The sequence below is a fragment of the Portunus trituberculatus genome, chromosome 28 (genome assembly GCF_017591435.1).
Source record: "Portunus trituberculatus isolate SZX2019 chromosome 28, ASM1759143v1, whole genome shotgun sequence".
Taxonomy (NCBI): domain Eukaryota; kingdom Metazoa; phylum Arthropoda; class Malacostraca; order Decapoda; family Portunidae; genus Portunus; species Portunus trituberculatus.
In genome coordinates, this window is record NC_059282.1 from 2,249,770 (window position 1) to 2,269,472 (window position 19,703).

General features: G+C 38.5%; 1 protein-coding gene across 1 annotated transcript in view; it reads left to right on the forward strand.

Moving 5' to 3' along the window:
- Window positions 1-12,988, forward strand: part of LOC123510242 (reticulophagy regulator 3-like) — a 37,575-nt gene extending 24,587 nt beyond the window's left edge. Inside the window, exons 4-6 of the mRNA XM_045265203.1 lie at window positions 5,714-5,909; window positions 6,304-6,543; window positions 8,748-12,988. Of these exons, the coding sequence (XP_045121138.1) occupies window positions 5,714-5,909; window positions 6,304-6,543; window positions 8,748-9,316 (1,005 nt within the window). The 3' untranslated portion in view covers window positions 9,317-12,988. The remainder of the gene's footprint in view (window positions 1-5,713; window positions 5,910-6,303; window positions 6,544-8,747) is intronic.
- Window positions 12,989-19,703: the final 6,715 nt, after the last annotated feature.

Here is a 19,703-nt window from a genome sequence, read left to right on the forward strand (position 1 = left end):
TCCTTTCTTTCCTTCATTCGTTACTTCTCTTTCTTACCCTTTCTTTCGGTCTTTGCTTCCTTTCTTCCCATCTTTCCTCATTCTTCTTGTCTGTATGTTTTTATATTTCTCATTTGTACCTTTCAATACTCCTTTTTTCCTCATTCTGCTTCTCTGTGTGTCTTTCTCCCCTTGCATCACCCTCTCTTCCCCTTATGTCTTTATTCTTTCCTATTTCCCCTTTATTTCTCCTTTCCGCCAGTCATCTTCGTACCTTCCAATAATGTCACGCCCCTTCGCCCTCCTATTTCTGAACGTGTACCGCAGTAAACAGTATCTTTTTGCTGTGGTTGGGTTTGCCCCTCCACGTGGTGTGTTTTCATGCGATCAGCTGATTAGACGACGGAGTAAATGTCAGAGTGTGTGTGTGTGTGTGTGTGTGTAGGCAGCTGCGAGTGTGGGTGTAAATGACGTGACTAACTTCGTCCGTGAACTTAGTAGAAGAAAACAAAGGGCACATGATTCTCTCTCTCTCTCTCTCTCTCTCTCTCTCTCTCTCTCTCTCTCTCTCTCTCTCTCTCTCTCTCTCTCTCTCTCTCTCTCTCTCTCTCTCTCTCTCTCTCTCTTTTTTTTTTATTGCACCCTCCTAGGAATGTGTCGGTATTTTTGCTCACCTGTCCGTCTGTGTGAGTAATGAGGCGTGGAGGTGTACGAGGCAGGTGTAGCGAACGTGGTATGTACACCCTACACCATTCATCACCCCCGCCTCCCCCAACTCTTAAGTGAAAGAGGTACAGAAAGACAGACATACATACAGACAATAGTTAGTAGAATCACGGCGTATCTTTCTTTCCTTTTCAGCGTTTACTTCACTTAACCTCATCTAAGTGAAATGTTTCTAGATTTCGTCACCAGAGTTCGCACGCCACTGCCCCATTAGAGAGAGAGAGAGAGAGAGAGAGAGAGAGAGAGAGAGAGAGAGAGAGAGAGAGAGAACAAATTGCGCAATAAGTGGAAGAGTTAGGCTGTGGTGATGCGTGGTGTTGCCCTCCCCCTCCACTCCTCCCTCCCGCAGGCTCCCTTCCCGGTGCCAGGTGTGTGTCGACTCGCTCATATGTCCCAGCCTAGTGTTGATAGAGGCGGAGACACTGCCTACCCGCCACTCTCTTCCTCACCGCATCGCCCCGTATTCCTTTATGCTGCAGCGCCTTACGTGTGCTGCTTTAATCCCTTGTATACTTCTTGATTTTTTTTTCACTTCACCTTTAACTCTTTTTAAGGTTATTTTTATACTGCAGGCCTTTAAATAGCTCCGGGAAATGAAGCGTAAATTAACTTTGATATCGGGTTTTTTTTATGTCCATGCAAACTATTTATCTATTCTATTTATGTGTTATTCCCACGGTGTTCTGAGTATTAGCAGCGGATTATCTCGAAAATAAATAAGATAACATGCTGCTTTAGGATGTATTGATGTTTTTAGGTTGTTCACGTGATTCTAGTGATGGTTATGTAAAAATCGTGAACTATTAATGGGAGGGAACATGGTTATTTTGTTATTTTTGCATTGTTCGATGGATAACTTCAAGACAATGGGTTAATTTGCTGCGGTGGATGTCATAAGAGTTTCCAAGCGTGTTTGCATGGTTCTAGCGTTGGTCAGGCAGAAAGTCGTCTCTTATAATGAGGAAAAAGAAAAAAAATGCAATCTTGATTTATCATGTCACCCTGAAAAATCTAGTGAAAGCTTAAGCCGTTTAAAGAAACAGTCACTCTTTTTTTCCTTTGCTACCTCATCAATAAAATTACGACCGCATGATCAAATTCCACAGTAAATTTTGACCACTGCTTTGTGTTTGGGAGCGTGTCAAAAGCAACTTGTAAAACAATGGGAATAATTCCTTTTCTTTTTGTAAGCTATGCAACTCATGCGATTGCCATATAAATACTAGACATAAACTAAGGTTCGTATTCTGAAACACTCTTCTCTCGTTAGAAGTATTTTCATAGGGCATAGAGGTGAAGAGTCTCATTCTTACTGGTGTTTTCTTCAGTGATTATAAGGAACTCTTGCTAAACCATCAGTCACTGCAATCATATAAACCTTGAAGCCCATCGTTAGTGTTAGGAGAGCTTCTTTAGAATAGGGAAGACGAGGACACGTTTACAGCATAAGATCATAACCCCAAAAATGCAAGCCACTCCTCGTGCTCTCGGAAAGTTCTTGAGCGGGCGACAGTTACAAGGTGACATTCCCAAAAGTCTCTGCGTACGGAGAAATGGAGGAAAAGAAAAACGTGTAGTGCCTGTTGGAGAAATATGGGTCAGCTTAAATTTAAATCTCTATTCATAATTTAGTAATGGAAGGAGTATTGAGTATCACTGTATTGGAAAAAAAAACTATATGAGAGAAGAAAGAGAAAGACCGAAAAGAAGTTGTATATTGCCAGCTTGTTAAAGGAAATGAGTCAGTTTATTTTCTCCACTCAATACAGTAGTGGAGGGAATGGTGAGTTGTATTGTGTTCCCTGGTATAAAGAAGACAGTGGAAAGGAAAAGTATATGGGAGAAGAAAGAGAGAAATACCAATAAAATGAGGTGAATCCACTGCGTGAACATGGATGCTAGACAAAGAGAAAGACGAAACTGAAGTCTGAAACGGCAACGCCGATAGAAATTAACACAAGCTGTAGTCTATATTATTCAAATTCTATCTCTTTGTCTGCTTAAACCCAGAATTCTTTTACGTATAGGAGAAAAATTCTACCACTTGTGATTAAAAATAAGAAAAAAATGACAGTGTGAGTAAAGAAAAAATACGTGCAAGTGTTATGGAGAGGTAACAAGAATCTCCCTCTCTCTCTCTCTCTCTCTCTCTCTCTCTCTCTCTCTCTCTCTCTCTCTCTCTCTGCCAGGTATTCATTTTGTCATCACCTTGTGGTTTGTTCTTCGAGGCAACGTGGCGCTTTACACAGGTGCTGACCAGTGATGCAGGTGGACAGAGAGAGAGAGAGAGAGAGAGAGAGAGAGTATTTGCCTTTGACGCAGCAGTACGTCGGGAACTCATGACCCCTGTGTGAGGTTGGCACCCTGTAAACCACGCCACGCATCACCCTGGCACGCTACCACCTCGCCTCCTCCCCCACATTGGCACCCACGTGTTGCCTGCGTCTACGTAACCTGCGAACCCCTCCTCCTCGTGTGTGCCGGCGGAATATTGTAACTCTGCTTCTTGGAAAACTAGCGAAATTTACGTAGCCATGACTCTGCACTTGTGTGTGGAAATAGATATTATGGCGTGGGTGCCAGAATTAGCTCCTGTTTTGACAATTTCTTTCTTTTTTTCTTTCTTTCTTTTTTTTTTTTTTTTTTTTCTTAATCATCTACTTTCATCTCCCCCCCCACCCCGCTTCCTTCTCTCGTGTTTCCCGTGGCCTGCTATCTAAAGCGAGTCATCACCTCATGCCGCGCCACCAGTGTGTGTGCGTGTGCGTGTGTGTGTGTGTGTGGAGACAAAGCCGTAGCTGCTACGTACTGTCTGCTTCCTTCCTTGCTTGGATGTCACCCAGAACAGAAGCAGACGATACATGTGGGGAAAAATTAGCAAGAAAAGATGTAGCAGGAAGGAAGGATGGAAATAGAGCAGTTGATGTTTCTTAGTCATTCCCAGCGGTCCCCCACACAGTTTTTCGTAGCGCATCGAGAAAGCCACCTAGAAGTAAACAAACAGCGGATTAAGGGGACCCAGCAGTCCAGCGGCAGTCCCCAGCACTGCTGACATGCACCGCACGCATCACTTGCCTCTCGAGGACCCTCACACGGATGCTTATTGGTTGTTTCAGCGCTTAAACGCTTATAGGAATTTTCATTTCATTATCATTCTTAGGTTCCTACTTCCTTCTCTTCCCTTTTCTTATTGGAGAACCACTAATTATGACGATCATCTGATGAATGAATAATTTTTTGATACTGTTAATCGCAATGGAAAATGTGGTACATTTGGAATTTCACCCAACTCTGATGTGACTTTTTGTGTGAGAAATGTAGGTAATTGATTGATAGTATACAGTGTTTCCGTTGATAGTATACAGTGTTTCCGTCATAAATGTATATTTTAGACTTATGACTTGCAACTGCAACTTTTATCCATCTCTTAATCCCAACAATCTTGGGGAACCTGTGAGAATTTTTTTTATTTATTTATTTATTTATTTATTGCGTGGGGGAGCACTAATTCGAGCAGTGTGCGTTGTAAGAGAGGTCTAAAATCAACAAAATAACATAAAAAGAAACTCTGGAAATACTTTGATATATATATATATATATATATATATATATATATATATATATATATATATATATATATATATATATATATATATATATATATATATATATATATATATATATATATATATATATATATATATATATATATATATATATTTATTTTTTTTTTTTTTTTTTTTTTTTTTATTGTTGAGCAGCTTTGCCAACAATTCCTGTCCTTGGATTTTGGTTGTTGCAAAGGCCAACATTACATTTGCATCCTTCCCAAGGGTTACTAGCCACACCAAACATTTATAACCTTGATCTAATGCTCATCACTAATTAAACCCAACATTTTAACATTCTAACCGTGAGGGGTTGCCCTTTCCGCCTCCCCAAAAAGGTTAGTAACAATTCCTAACTTTATAACTTGATTTAATGCACGTCAGAAAATCATTGGTTAGGTGAAGCTATAAATTGTTCCAAGAAAAAGCATTACAAGGGTTTTTAGGAGGTTATATTGTTGGATTTGTTTACCATAATAACCTTTTGGGGATCGGGGGGTCACTGGCCCCACGGCTAGAAGGTTTAAACGTTAGGGTTTGTTTAGTAATCTTTGGGTGGGATCCGGGATAGGTTATAATGTTGGGTTTAGTTAGCTACTCTTTAGGGTTTTCGCCAAATCTAGTGGACACAGCCGAAAATGTAATAAATCATTGCTCACAATAATAAAATGAACGCTCGCTGCAGCCACCTCCCCCATAAATATACATATTTTCAAGGATCTTTTATGTGATTGCGTTGATTTTCGACTTCTTTTGCAACGCACATTACTCGATTTGATGTTTCCCTACCCAAAAACCATGATTTCCTACAAGTCCCTCTAGATCACTGGGAATGAGAGGTAGGTAGTATAACTTGGAGTTGAAAAACAGTCATTGATGAAAAGATATTCATTTGCAATAGAAATACTGAATACTGTACCATTAATCAATCCAATACATTTCTCAGCATTGTCCCATTATACACGTCCCTTCAGCTCTCCTCTTTTCCCGGCTACCCCTCACAGTTCTTTCACGCAGCTGATTTAACGTCACATACTGAAACTACGCTATTAGTCAACAACACACATGCACACAGGTTCTTCCTATTCCCTCATTCGCTACATATATGGTGGCTTCATATATGTGACGTCAAATCAGCGTGAAAGAGCTGTGAAGGGGGAGCCGGGAAATGAGGAGACCTGGAGGGACATCTGTATTAGGACAATGCCCATTTCTCACCAGGAAAAACATAAGTCAATGGTTCGATGAAAGTCCAAATTGAACAGAAATACAAAATATTTCAGGTTTACTGTTGTGTGCTCTATTTACACTACTATTCACTGATCTTCATTTAGTTATTTGTTTATGTACTTATATAGCATTCTTGTTTACCTTGGTAATTGTTGTGTTATACATTACAGTTTTGTGCCATTATGACCACGGTGCTGAGTCTGTGCGGTGTGGTGGGCTACCTGGTGCCTGGTGTGGTGCTGGTGTACAACCTGCTTATGCTGGCAATGACTGGGCCAGGGATCTTCCTCCACGTGCTCCCAGATTCCTTCTATGAGCGACTGAGCAGGATGCGTGCAGCCCTTAGAGGGGACACTGCAGGCATGGGTAGGTGTGCTTTCTCATGCTCTGCCTCTCAGATGTAGCAGTTGTACTTTTACACTGATGCAAGTGATTTATTCTGAAGTTATTTACTTAGTAATTGGCTTACTCTCACTAAAAACTTTTTTTTTCAGGAATCTAGGCATTCTCTTTGATTTTCATAATGTCAATGATGATTACATTATACAGTTGTTAGAATTATAATTTCAAAATTTAAATAAATACCAATCATATATATATATATATATATATATATATATATATATATATATATATATATATATATATATATATATATATATAGTATATACCAGCATATGTGATTGAAAATAATTATCATGATGTCTTTTATACTCAGTCATTTACCTCATATGATGTCTCATGCATTGTTTGGTTGCAGAGACTTCCCATGTGTCTCTGGACAGTGATATCTCTGAGTTCATGCCAGAGCTGCAGTCTCTGGAGGCTCAAGCAGCCTTGGATGTGCCCCTGATGAGTCAGGACCCTTTGGAGGTTGAACAGACTGAAGAGGCTGGAGGTAAGACCAAGAATGGTGGTGGTGCTTCTGCCAGGAGGCGCAAAGGACGCAAGGGATCTCCAGGAGATGACGACTCTATCGCATCACGTGTGTCAGGAGCAGGTTAGTAATGTTTTGTACCTGTGTGATAAGAAAATTTACCTGTGTTTGATGTGAAATAAGAAATAATACTGACTTGTTATAGGTTACTGCAGTTTTATATTTCATTATTATGCATTGCCCTGCCATTATTACTAGTGTCAGATTTGATAGCTTAATCCCTTGGCATTTGATTATTATCATTTGCATAATTGGACTCAATTATCATGCAATAGAATGGCATCCACAATAGCATGAAATGTTGAGGCATGCCAAAAGATGTAGGAGTTATGAAAGGTACACTTTTAGTCCCTTCCACATTCATTGATTTGTCCACAGATTATTATATAATAGTTTCTTTCTTGAATACCAAAAATCTTTGGTCAGTTTGAACTTTCACCCAACCAAGAAATCTCTTATGTGATATGTTTTTTTTTTTTTGTGAGAAATGTAGAGAATTGATGGATGGTATGCATCTTTTCTATCACAAATATATGTTTTTTGAGTTATGACTGTTTCTTCAACTCCAAATTGTCTCTCATTCTCAGCAATCTTGGGGAAATGAAAGTTTTTTGGGTTGAGAGAATTAATTGAGTAGTGTGTGTTGCAAAAGAGGTCAGAAATAAACAAAATAACATAAGAAATCTCTGAAAATACTTTGATGGTGGCAGCAGCAGTTGCTGTGGCAAGTGTTGCTTTGTTATCGTTGAGCAGTGTTGCCAAAGATTCACTACATTTTTGCTGTATCCACTATTTAGCAAAAAGCCCAAAGGCTAACTAACCAAACCCAACATTATAACCTAACTGGGGGAGGAGGGAGGTGGCTGTACCTCTTTGGAAATCCCCACAAGAGTTACTAAGCAAACCTTAACATTAAAACCTTCTAGCTTGGGGGGTGATGTTTCTCCCTGGATGCCTCTAGTGGGTTGCTAACCAACCCCAACATTATAACTACCTAGAATGGCTTTTAATCCCTTTTTGGGACATTTTATAGTTTCCCCCAACCAACGAATTTTTTTATATGCATTAAATTGAGGTTACAATATTTTGGTTGGTTAGTAACTGTTTTAGGGGATTCAGAGGGGCACCCCCACCCCCACCCTGTCTTGGCTAGAAGGTCATAATGTTGGGTTTGGTTAGTGATGAGCATTAAATCGAGTTTATGATGTTGGGTTTAGTTTGTAACACTTGGGGAGAATCCACATATAAGATCAGGGCATAGCCTTTGCAATGGCTCCAAAATCCAAGAGTAGCGAATCATTGGCAACACTGCCCAACAATAACAAAGCAACATTTGCCGCAACTGCTGTCTCTCCCCTTCAAGGTGTTTCTAGAGATTTTTTATGTTATTTTGTTGATTTCCAACCCCTTTTGCAACACACATGATTTGATTTAATGTTCCCCCAACCAAAAAACCTGATTTCTCGCAGGTCCCCCAATATCATTGGGAATAAGAGGTAAGCATAAGTTAAAGTTGAAAATATAAAAACTCGAAAAATCTTAATTTACGACTGAAAAGATGTATACCATCAATTAATTCACTGCATTTCTCATCAGAAGACATGTCTTATCAGAGGTTTGTTGGTTGAGTGAAAGTCCAAATTAACCAAATCTTCATTACATACTAAGAGACTTGTAATTCTTGTTAAAATTGCTGTCATATTGTATCAGAGGCAGAGCTTGGCTTGTATTGGGATATGGTCAGCATATATGAACTGTTTAATTGCTGTAGAAAGAAAGTTCTATTGATTACATATGCGAGATAGCTGTGTGACAAACGTGGAGGTAACCTGTGGTTATTGCGGACTCCTTATTTGTCTTTCCCTCATGATAGAGACACCTGAAATATGCCTTACCTCATTGTAGTAATAAAAGTAAAGAGGCAAGCAATTCCTTTATCCCTTCACTGTGTTCCTCTGTCATGTCTTGTGGAGTATATTGCATCATAGTATTGCTGTCCTATTACTCCAGTGATACCTCAGAATGTCCGTAAGAAAATTTTATGTAGGTGATACATCCTCTGTATTTGTGAATAACATGAACAGACAGAGTTACTGAAAGCCGTGATTCATAGCTTCACGATTCACAGAATAATTTAGGACAGTACTTCACATATTCATAAATGAAAGCCTAAATGAGCATCAGATCTATCTACCTGTATGTTAGTTGCTTAAATACTTTGTTAACTAACTTAAGCCACTAAAATCTAATTGGGATTTTTCCAACAGATGATACTGTTCCTTTCTACACTGGGCTGCCAGAAGACTTTCCATCCTATGATCATGACAGTGTCGATGATCTGGATGATCCAGATATTGACCTGCCAGAGCCATGTCCTCCCGTCCCCAAGCCTAGTATCCAAAGACACCCAGGCAACTCCAGTGACCGTTACCAGATGGAGTTTGTCTCCTCTCACTTTGGAGAGAGTAGTGATGAGGAGGAAGCCTTCATGGAAGGCCTCTCTTTTGAGCAACGAGGACAGCTGAGAGCAGAACCTCAGTATTCTCCACAGGCTGCCCTACAGTCTGCTCCAGCTGTGGATCCAATAGGCCAGTTAATGAGCAGTGTCATAGCCCAAAATGCAGGCAATGTTTTGTCTGCCTTTGGACAAAACTTAGTAACTTCTGTGATAGGACAGGCTAGTGGAGTCAATTCTCAGATCCCACACACAGTCAGTCGAGAGACAAGTCACCACCAGCCTCCTCCTAGAATGTCAAGGTCAATGGACTCTCAACAGCAGTCAACAACAGACTTAGAGGACGATTTTGAACTAATTTCTGATGAGGAATGTCAGTGACGTTAACAGACTCAAAGGCACACCTTAATGCGATAATACCGTCTTTGATAACTGCATTTAAAAATTAACCCAGAAAGATACCTTATTTAAAAATCACTTAGTTATAATGGCATAAATCTTTTCCGTGTTTTATATTCATACAGCACATTAAATTTCCATATCAAAGTGATGGCTGCCTTAAAATGTTCTTCAGATTACCCATAAATGTGTCACAGAACAGAACTGGTAATGGTGCAGTATATTTTGACAAACTAGTAGCATTTATTTATATTCATACAAGATTCATATAAGTAATATCTCAAAATATTTATTTAGGTGATGGATTTAATTTTTGAGTTTGTAATGAAAGGATTTGGAGACCAACCATCTGAGAATGCTGTCAGGATCCTCCTATCACATAGTATTACTGTTCCTAGCAAGCAGGATGAGACACATCCTGTGTCACTCTTGGTCATGGATGCAGCTGACATTGATTCTCAGATGTGGTGGTAAGAAAGAAAACAAATGATTCAAAAGACAGGATGGCATTACCACAACAACAAAAGAATTTGTGTCCTCATTGATCCGTCATTTTTAAATTAGGGGCAGGAATTAAGTAGTTAATTTCTCCTTTTTGAAGGTGCACTTAGACAGCTTGTACCTGATTGGTTAGTTTTGTAGTTAGAATTTGATGCTCTTTAAAGTGACAATGCATACCTAGAGCTCATGAGGCATCAGGTAGCCCATAGAACCCTGAAGCTCAGGACTGTCGCACCTGGAAGTCACTGAATAGAAACAAGTCTTAAGGAGGCATGACTTCTATTCTGTATTTATTTTATATTTATTTAGTCACCATCAACATGCATTCTCCTTTTTTTAATGGAGATCTTAGCTCTGTTGATGGTTTCTTTTTTTTTTTAACCATAACTTTTATACATAACAGCAATTGCTGCTTAATAAACCTTTTTAAAAATTACTTTACAGAAGAAACATGCTGGGATAATGTGTATAGTAGGGAAAGGAATAGGTTATTGGTTTGGTGGGAAAGGACTAGGATGGTTTGTGATGGAATGGCTGTGGTGCCTAGTAGGGACAAAACAGTAGGTAAGTTTTGATATCATTCTGGATGAGGAGGCGATGGGCCAAGGTGGTGTTTGGTCAGTGGTTAGAGGGAAGCTGTGGATTTTTTTTTTTTTTTTTTTTTTTTTTTTTTTCCTCCCATGTGGATAGCAGGTAGATGAATCCACCATGAAAGAGAGTGCAAGGGTTGGATAAAGACGAGTGGACATGTGTTGTGGAGACTCCTTAAATCTGAATCTATGTACACAAATTAAGAAAAATGTATCAACATTTTTAGATGTTTTCTTTTTATTTATTTATTTTTTTTTATTGAGTACTATTAATATTCATCTTCTACTTTTCTAGGATTATCTTTGCCCAAGAGAATAGGTCATGAATCACTGAACTTTCATGTATCATGGAAGGTTTGTAATATCAAAGGGATTGTTGAAATTATTTGCATAAGAGAAATTAACCGTCATTTTTTTTTTTTTTTTTTTTTTTTTTATTGTTATTATTTTTTTAGAACAGAAAGTTAGGTATGTACATCAAGTGAATTATAAAATACTCAGTAGTCTTCAAAGTACATTATATGGATATAATACAATACTTCAGGACTCAGCAGCCCAGTAGTTCTTAACTTGTATGATTGTATGGATAAGAGTAGGTATCCTTTTTATATAAAACTCTTTTTATAATAAATGTAAAGTCAGATTATATGTTGTGAGATAATAGGAGTAGATCAATGGCCTCCAGGAGACAGGCAGCCATGTACAGTTTCTTTAGTGTGGCACCTGGCGGCTGTGGGGCTCCCGAGGACACTGTGTATTAGTTTTGTAGGAAAAATTTTAATGTAGCAACTTCATTGTGGGAAATAAATAATTGGATAGAGCTTTCAGGATGTGGCTGGCATGTGATAGAGTGTGGGGTGGGAGGGAGAGAGAGGAACAGATACATATTAGTGATGAGTTGAGGGTGGCTTTTTTTTTTTTTCCACATGTGCTCTCTTGAATGTGATGTGGCAATCCACTTGGTATTCATCAGGATGGCAATGAGTGTGCAGCAATATTCTGTCTTTCCAAGTGTCAAGACCACAAAGGCGCCAAAGGTATCATTTTACAATGTTTACAGCACAGTGAAGTTTTTAATGGTATTTGTTTATGTAGTGATGTCAGTCTTTCTTCAGGATACCTCTGTGTAGGAATCCCTTGTTTATTAAGTTTTCTGCTATTCACATCGATTTCTGTTGAGTATTTGTAAAATAATAAATTTGCTATAACTTTGCTAGTATTGTGGTAATGCACTGCCCTGGCATTGCTAAGGTCAGCAGATTGAGTCTTGCTCGGGGCACAAGTTTAAGCTGTTTACTGGAAGGTTACTGCTGCATCACAATAGTGAGTTGGGTTCACCTGGCTGACATTCTGGAAAGCACCAAATGTGATGGATGCTGGAACTAAAACCAACGAACCTTAACTTAAATTTAAGTCACAGAAAAAGGGCTTCACTCTGTACTGAGAAGAATTGTATTTGTTTTCACTACTGTATACAATCAAATGTGTTATGATTTTGGCCTGGCAGGTCATCAGTGCAAAGACATCATGGCATTACGGGAACCTTATTTATAAATATATTTATTTTATCAGAGGTTCTAAGAAAAATGCATAGAGTAAACCAATGAAATATCTTGTTGAAATAGATGAGAATAGAAGTTGCTGCAGTGACTCAAGTGTGAAGTGTTGCCAAATTAGTGATACACTACCAAAGATGAGAGGAGGGTACAGTGCAGATTTTTGGAAGGGCTGGTACAAGGGGAGAGGATGAAAGCTACTTGTTGAATAGATTGCAATATGCTGAGTATGTACGTACATTGTATTTTCTAAGGCTGGAATAATGATAACTCTTACGCAGTCATTTAATTTATTTCAGTTCATATCAGTAACATAACATTATTAAAACTACATATTTTTGTAAATATTTGCCAATATATATGCAAATATGGGCTTGCAGTATTATTTGCTGAAAGTAACTTTGGCTCCTATTTAGTCCTTTGGTATAAGTCAGTTTGTGCTGTTCAGGCTGACAGCCACATTGAATGTGATGCCCATAGTGGGGATTGTTTTCATAAAATTGAGTAGCAGTGTTGGTGTAGAGTGCTTTTATATTGAATTGATATTGAAATGGTTTAATATTGTACAGCTACACTTGCAGTTCATTTGGATTTATTCATGTAGTATCTATATTTTCACAAAGGGGTCTTCTCTCAAGCAAGATAGCACATTACAAGAACAGAATGCTTAAAAAATCATTAATAACCATTTACTACATGCCAAAGCAAAACAAATGGAAAAACTTGCACTTTAACACAATTTTCTGTTATAGTGGACTTAGGAAAAATGGTTGAAATGCATGTGTGGCAAGTCCCCATTCCCTGCGGCAGAACCTGTCAAGGCTTCAGGTTGTACAGTGAGCTGCATATTGTGATATGTAATGTGTTTTATAAGGACTTTCTTGTCTAGAATATCTTCTTTAAGTTTTTATGAGGTAATGCTATCAAAAGTAGCTATTTTAATTATGCACCTGTGTATAATACTATGGATATGTATTACTGTGAAATAATAAAACAAAATTCCTTAATTGTATACTGATGTCCTTCAGACTGATCTTGTGGGAGTATCATGTAACATAATGTTTAGTGCACAAATGAGAGGTCCCAGGGTTGATACATGGTAGAATAAGGTGGGTGTGGACAGTCTCTTCATTCCCTCATTGCTTACCCTACATCCCAAAGATGTGATCTTTCATCTATACACTTATCACTAAATTTTTTAAGTATTATACCATATCTGCACATGACAGATGACTCAGCCCTTTTCTACAATTTACTCTATAGACTTACATACAAGATGGTCTGGCCTGCCAGCAGATTATGGGCTGCCTTACTCATATTTAGCAAATTTCTCTCAAGCCTTACTATTTTATTGTAGCAGGGTAGTCAACTACAGTAAGTAAATCTTACATGCATTTAAATCATCCCTCCTTGCCTTCATCAAAAAAAAAAAAAAAAAAAAAAAAAAAAAACATATCAACCAAACCAACTTTCAACAGTTAACCACAATGTTCTCAATCTTTCATTCCTTTCACTAGTAATCTCTGGAATTCCCTGTCTGCTCCTGTATTTCCTTGGTAGACTTATTTTCTTCACCTCCCTCCCTGTATTTTGTCCACCTCTCTAGTGTAAGAGGCAAGAAGTACTTTTAATCTTTCATTCTATTCCTAGTACACTTGGGAACTTCCTGCTTGTATCTGTATTTCCTCCTACCTGAGATTTGAACATTTTAAGAGGGATATTTCAAGACACTTATCCTTAAGTATTTGGCTAGATATTAAGAACTAAGATCTTTCAAGTAATTTTATTACTCACGTTTGAAGTGTTTTGTTTTCTTGGTTATTGCTAAAAGATACGAGGAATCTAAATATGTATAGGAATATAGTCTATGTGCAGTATTTAAAAGTCCGATTTTCAAAATTAACTGCATAACATATTTTACGAGACTTGTGACATCGCGAGCTCGTCAGTGATGTCAACAGACCGAGCGCTTGATGCCCTTTTTCCCGATCGGCCAGGCTCACTCCGCCATATTTAGAGTAATATACAAGCTTTTCAAGGTCTCTTGGGTGTTTCTAGACATAAGAATGTACCAGTATTGGTTGTAGAAGTGTGAGGAGGGAAGGGAAAATAAAGGAAGAGGAGGAGGAGGAAAGGAACGTCGGTACCTCTGGCTCTCCTCGTCATATTTAACGTAATATTAAAGGTTTCCAATGTGTCTGCGAGTGTTTCTAAACGCAGATGTGTATTAGTAGTGGCAACAGGGTGTGAGGAGGACGAAGGAAGGAAAAATAGAGGAAGAGGACGGGGAAGGGAAAATGGAGGAGGAAAGCCGGTGCTTGGACGTCTTCGTCATATTTGGCGTAATTTACAAGATTTCCAAGCTTTCACTCAAGTGTTTTTAGACAGGTGTGTACTATTAATGTGAGGATGAAGAGAGAAATGAAAGAGGAGAAGGAAACCCGGTGCCGGGCTCTTTCGTCATATTTAGCGTAATGTACGTACTGTACTAGTATTTCAAGGTGTCTGCGAGTGTTTTTAGACGGTACATGTGTGCTATTAGTGTAACTAAGAGGGTGTCTCACACTCACGTTGAAACCTGTTTGAGCCTGTTTCCTGTAAAGGTGCTGTTGCCAGCGTGGAGAAAAATGGGCTTATTTTTAGTAACCATTCCATCATCTATCATATATATGCTTGTTCACTGCTTTTGTCATCTCACGTGTTGGTTCAAAGTTTATGCATTCACCTGCTTTCCTTACTCCTTCCCCACATATCAGTTCATTTCTCAGAGAAATATTTGACAGCCTGTTTCGCTTCTCGTTTTTCTTTAAATTGACTCAGGAGAAAATTCGCTCACAGTCAGCATTTGAAACTGGAACACTAAGCAAGGCTCTAGCTAATTTAGAGAATGTAAGGTATCTACCACTTGTATGGACTCTAGACCACAGAGGCTCTGTGTTAGCGTCCTGTGACAAAAAGCTGTCTACATCACCACTCAATAGCAAAGAACGCCATTCACAGTCCAACTCCTGTTGCTCATTGTCTTCTATGATGTTGGGAAATTTTGATGAAATATCCAATAGGGATTGCCTATCACTTCCTACAAGGACTGTGGGGTCAAGAAGAGAACAGGCTTCTGACAGAGTTTGGTTATTCAGTGGGTGAAGTCGTTGATGTAACTGAACAGATCTACCAGAAATTGCTGGATACGTTCAAACATTAATGACGACTGGCAGGATTTCCTGCCACTCACTATTTTCATGTCAGGACACATAGTATTCGGTGCTAGTGCAACGCACTCTGTTTGGTCTAATCATGCAGTGGTTCCCAAACTTTTTTCTGTCATTTCCCCCTGCACCCAGTTCAACCATCCAGATTTCCCCCTCCATGTGTATGAGAGAAAGGTGAGTTAAAACACACTGAGACTATTTACTAATTTATTTTTCAAATGTACAAATATACTGATAAATTTATAGTTACAGAGTAAAGTGGATAGAGAGCAGTTAGTAACAACTAAGCATAGCCATAGAGAGCGGTTAGTAACAAATAAAAGGACTTTTGGTTTGACTTTTGAGATTTTTTTTAGTTAGTAGGTAGTGTAATTATTTTCCCCCCGGTAGCTTCAAATTTCCCCCAGGGGGAAATTTCCCCCAGTTTGGGAACCACTGGTCTAATGCATACAGGTTTCATCTTGTTCGTCACCCCTCCACATTCTGCTCGGATTTACTAGAGTGACAGTTACGTGCTAAGGATACACTGGTGAGGGCATTCCTCAGTATGTCTCTACCACGCAACAAAAGGAGGTATGTAGAACTGTGTTTACCATTTTTTTCAGACTTTTATTCATTATCATTTTACTCTAAAATGATGTCTTTATAAAACTGTATATATAGATTATTTGTTATCGGAGATATAACTAAAATATACTTGCTGGCAGGATTTTCTGTCGCTCGGCATTAGGATAAACAATATTTTCTGCGAAATATTTTGAATTATTATAGATTAGTTATTTCTTTACGTAATCAAGTGTCTGCACTAAAGCGGCCTTTGTATATATCAGTGTTACCATGAATGCTGAAAAATTGGTATTCATAATAGATTTATGTCGATTTAGTAGCAGTAAATTATTTAGTATTCTGGAGCAACAAAATTCTGAAACTACGATAAAATGAACAAAAAATAGTAGTTATTGACATATAATGTGTTTATTTTTTCTGTCTGTTTTTTTTTTTTTCAGCCTCAGCTTGAATGAAATTCATGATCTGTTGGAAGAACTTGATCATGAGGCCACAGCAGTAATTATCAGTTCATCACATGAGGATGGTGCTGCTAACACTGATTGCGACTCAGATGCTTCATATCAGATGATGAAGTCACAAGTAACCCTGATCATCTTCCACGATTTGGATTCAAAGTCTGAGCAATATGTTCTTCAGACGGATCTCTTCTTCATTCTGAGCCATACTGTGGCACATGTCAACAAATTCCAGACACAGGACTTGGACATGGTCCGAATGTAGTGATGGAACTGGTCAACCAGACTGGGTTAGAGCCAGGTCAGCATGTTGTATTTGATAATTTATTCACTTCATTACCCTTGCTTGAAAAATTATCCGTTCAAGAGCGACAGGAACCTTGGGTGAAGATCGTCTCTGTGGAGCGCCACTTATGCCCAAGTAATCAATGGGGAAGAAAAACCGTGGCTATATGGAAGAAGCATTTACTGGGTGTACATCTGTTGTCAAGTGCAAGGATAACAAAGTGGTTTGTGTTGCTTCAAATAAGTTTAGAAAGAATCCCATCCACAAAGCCAAGAGGTGGAGTAAGGGTGAAAGAAAGCACATTGAGATTGAAATGCCAGACTCCCTAAGAGTACGTATATAACCAAACTATGGGCGGTGTTGATCACTTTGATCAACAAGTCTCCTGTTACAGGATCCGCATTCGCTGAAAGAAATGGTGGTGGCCAATATTTGCCTGGAGTGTAAATGCTCAGGTCACAAATGCGTGGATGCTTTTCAGGAAACTAGGAAATGATATAAGTTTATTGGACTTCATCCGGCATTTTACTACTGCAATTATGAAAGGTACTGGCAAAAGCATTAAGACCAATGGACTAAGGAGATTTCATGCCAGACTGGCAAAGGACACGGTAAAATTCAATGGCAAACAACATTGGACTTTGAAAGGGAGCCAACCAAACTCACGGTGTCGCCAGTGTACAAGGAGGACAGTGTATTTGTGCAAAATGTGCAAAGTTCCTGTTCACCCTGAATGCATGGAGGCCTACCATTCTCTGTCTACTTAGTGTCTACTCTGTCTACTAGTGTTACAGTTGTTTCATTGGATTGTAAACATAATATAAAACTTTGCAAATATGTAGAGAAATAATATTTTCAAATTTAGATCACCTATAATTTACATAAGTTATTTAAATATTTGTGATGTTTTCTGCCTTTGTTTCAGTGTTATATCAGCAGTGTTGTGCTACCATTAGTTATACAGAAAGGATAAACAGTATTGTATCAATAAAAACATGTATTGATTAAAAAAAAATGGTATTATTTTTAGTAAAAAATGTTTTGTGATTGATAGGAGCAGTTTTTATCTCTCTACTGTCGAGTGGTAGGAAAACCTGCCATGTAAATAATCGCACTTTTATATACTTTTCTTAATTAATTCCCATTCACAACCTTAAAGGAGACAATAATAAAAATTTCTGCAAAAATAAAAGTTTTTACCTCTTATTTACACTACTCTCGAGCAGCCCCACCATATAATTTGAGTTAATGGAAGGTGGATATATGGATCTTTTGGGTCAACACTGATGACTTCCTGCATTGGGACTTTCAGAACTGAAGGTTTAATGAAACAATTTGAGAATCTGAATATACAGCTGAAGGTAATCCTTGACAACACGATGAATCATTGCATGGGGGCTTTGAAACATGATATTCAGTTTGGCTGTCATTGAGAGAACATATTCCAAGAACTGAAAATAGAGATGTGTATAAAGATTACTTAGTTCCCTATACAGGAAATCAGAAGAGTGCAACCGATCTTCAGTATGAGCCAGTTGAAAGTACAAGTGCAATGCTTTCCACTGTTTTAAGAATTCGTGATATACATGCACTAAGTGAAAGCTAGAGTATATAATGGAGTTTCAAAATACGATGCTGTTGACACAGCATGAAATCCTGAAAATCCCACAAGTCTTTTAATCTCTTACTTATATGAGAAAAGTAGGGGTTACATTTCCTAACCAGTTGTTCCAATGTCTTTTGCAGTAGTTTAGTAGCATGACTGACAGCTAAAGAAATAGAGTGACACACACATTTAACCACAATTAAGCTGGCATTTCTTTCCTTCAATCTAGAAACAAGACTGTTTTGCCCTCCAAACATCACATTTGTTGTATCAGCACCAAATCCAACACAGTTAGACAAATCTAAATCGCAAGCTTTTAGTTCATCATACAGAGTATCATAAAGCTGTTGAGCAGATTGCCCTTTTAGAACTGGCAAACTAAGCAAGTGAGTTTGAACACTCTGCTTATGCAAGTCAAAATACTTAACTACAATTGCCATGACTGAATCTATAGAAATGTCAGTAGATTCATCTATAATAAGTGAAAAATGTTGAGCTTGGTGAATGTCTTTCAATAGGTCTTTTTTAAAACTTTCAGCAACGATATTGTCAACAAGGGCAGAACATTTTGTTCGTTTGCTTGCATAACTCTTTGCAATTTCAGAATCTGGGAAAAATTTGGGGAAGATTACAGAGAGATGGTCCATTAGTTTATGTAAGAGATGGTGTTCTACAGCCACAGCAGCAACAATGATCTCCGCACGACTGATAGTATCTTTAACATCAGGACTCCTTGAACATAGCCGCTATCTGCAGGGACAAAGAATAATGTCTTTAGGTCCTAGTGACTCGCCTTTAAAAAAAAAATACAAGCCTGTGCCTATTAGAGTTTAATTTTTTTTCTTTTACCCAAATGTGCTGAAATGAAAGTATTTCCCATGTAAATCCACCTTATTACTTCCTTGTACCGAGTCTGCCAATGCTCGGTGTTTCTTTGATGTCATATGGGCTCGCAGTACAGATAGCTTTGGCTTTATTGCAGTATTGCAGAACTTACAAAATGCATTCTGGTCCTTCTTGTCCCTGGTCAGACAACTTTTCATTTCAGGATTAGCTAGCCATTCACTATGGATTTACTTGTATTTACTTGTATTTTTTTTCTTAACACCACTACGTATAGAGCAATGACTAGGCCCAGGCCCTTTTTTAATTTCGTCCGACTTGCTCGACTCATCAGTGCCTTCAGTAAGTTCACTGTCATCACCATGTTGTCTTTTAGCTCTCTTGGACATACTGAACTGCTAATTATAAGCACACGAAAGGGTGAGTGTCACTGAGTGAGGCAGCGAGGGCTGCGAGCCTCTAGTCTAGACTTTAGTCTAGTGTCCACTGGGGATTGAATTTCAAAATTTGCTGCTAATATACGCTGATTGGTTGCTTTGTTTTGTTTCAAGCAAATCAACCAATGATATTGAAGTGCGGAGATGGATGGTGAAACGTATGTAAGAACACACGCATGAGGGCTAATAATCACTCATTGGTTGCTTTCTTTTGTTCAAAATCAATCAACTTATGACATTGCACTGCGGGGGTGGTGGATGTCTATACCTATGTACGATCACACACTTGAGAGTCCGAAGCCGAAGAGGAGTCGAG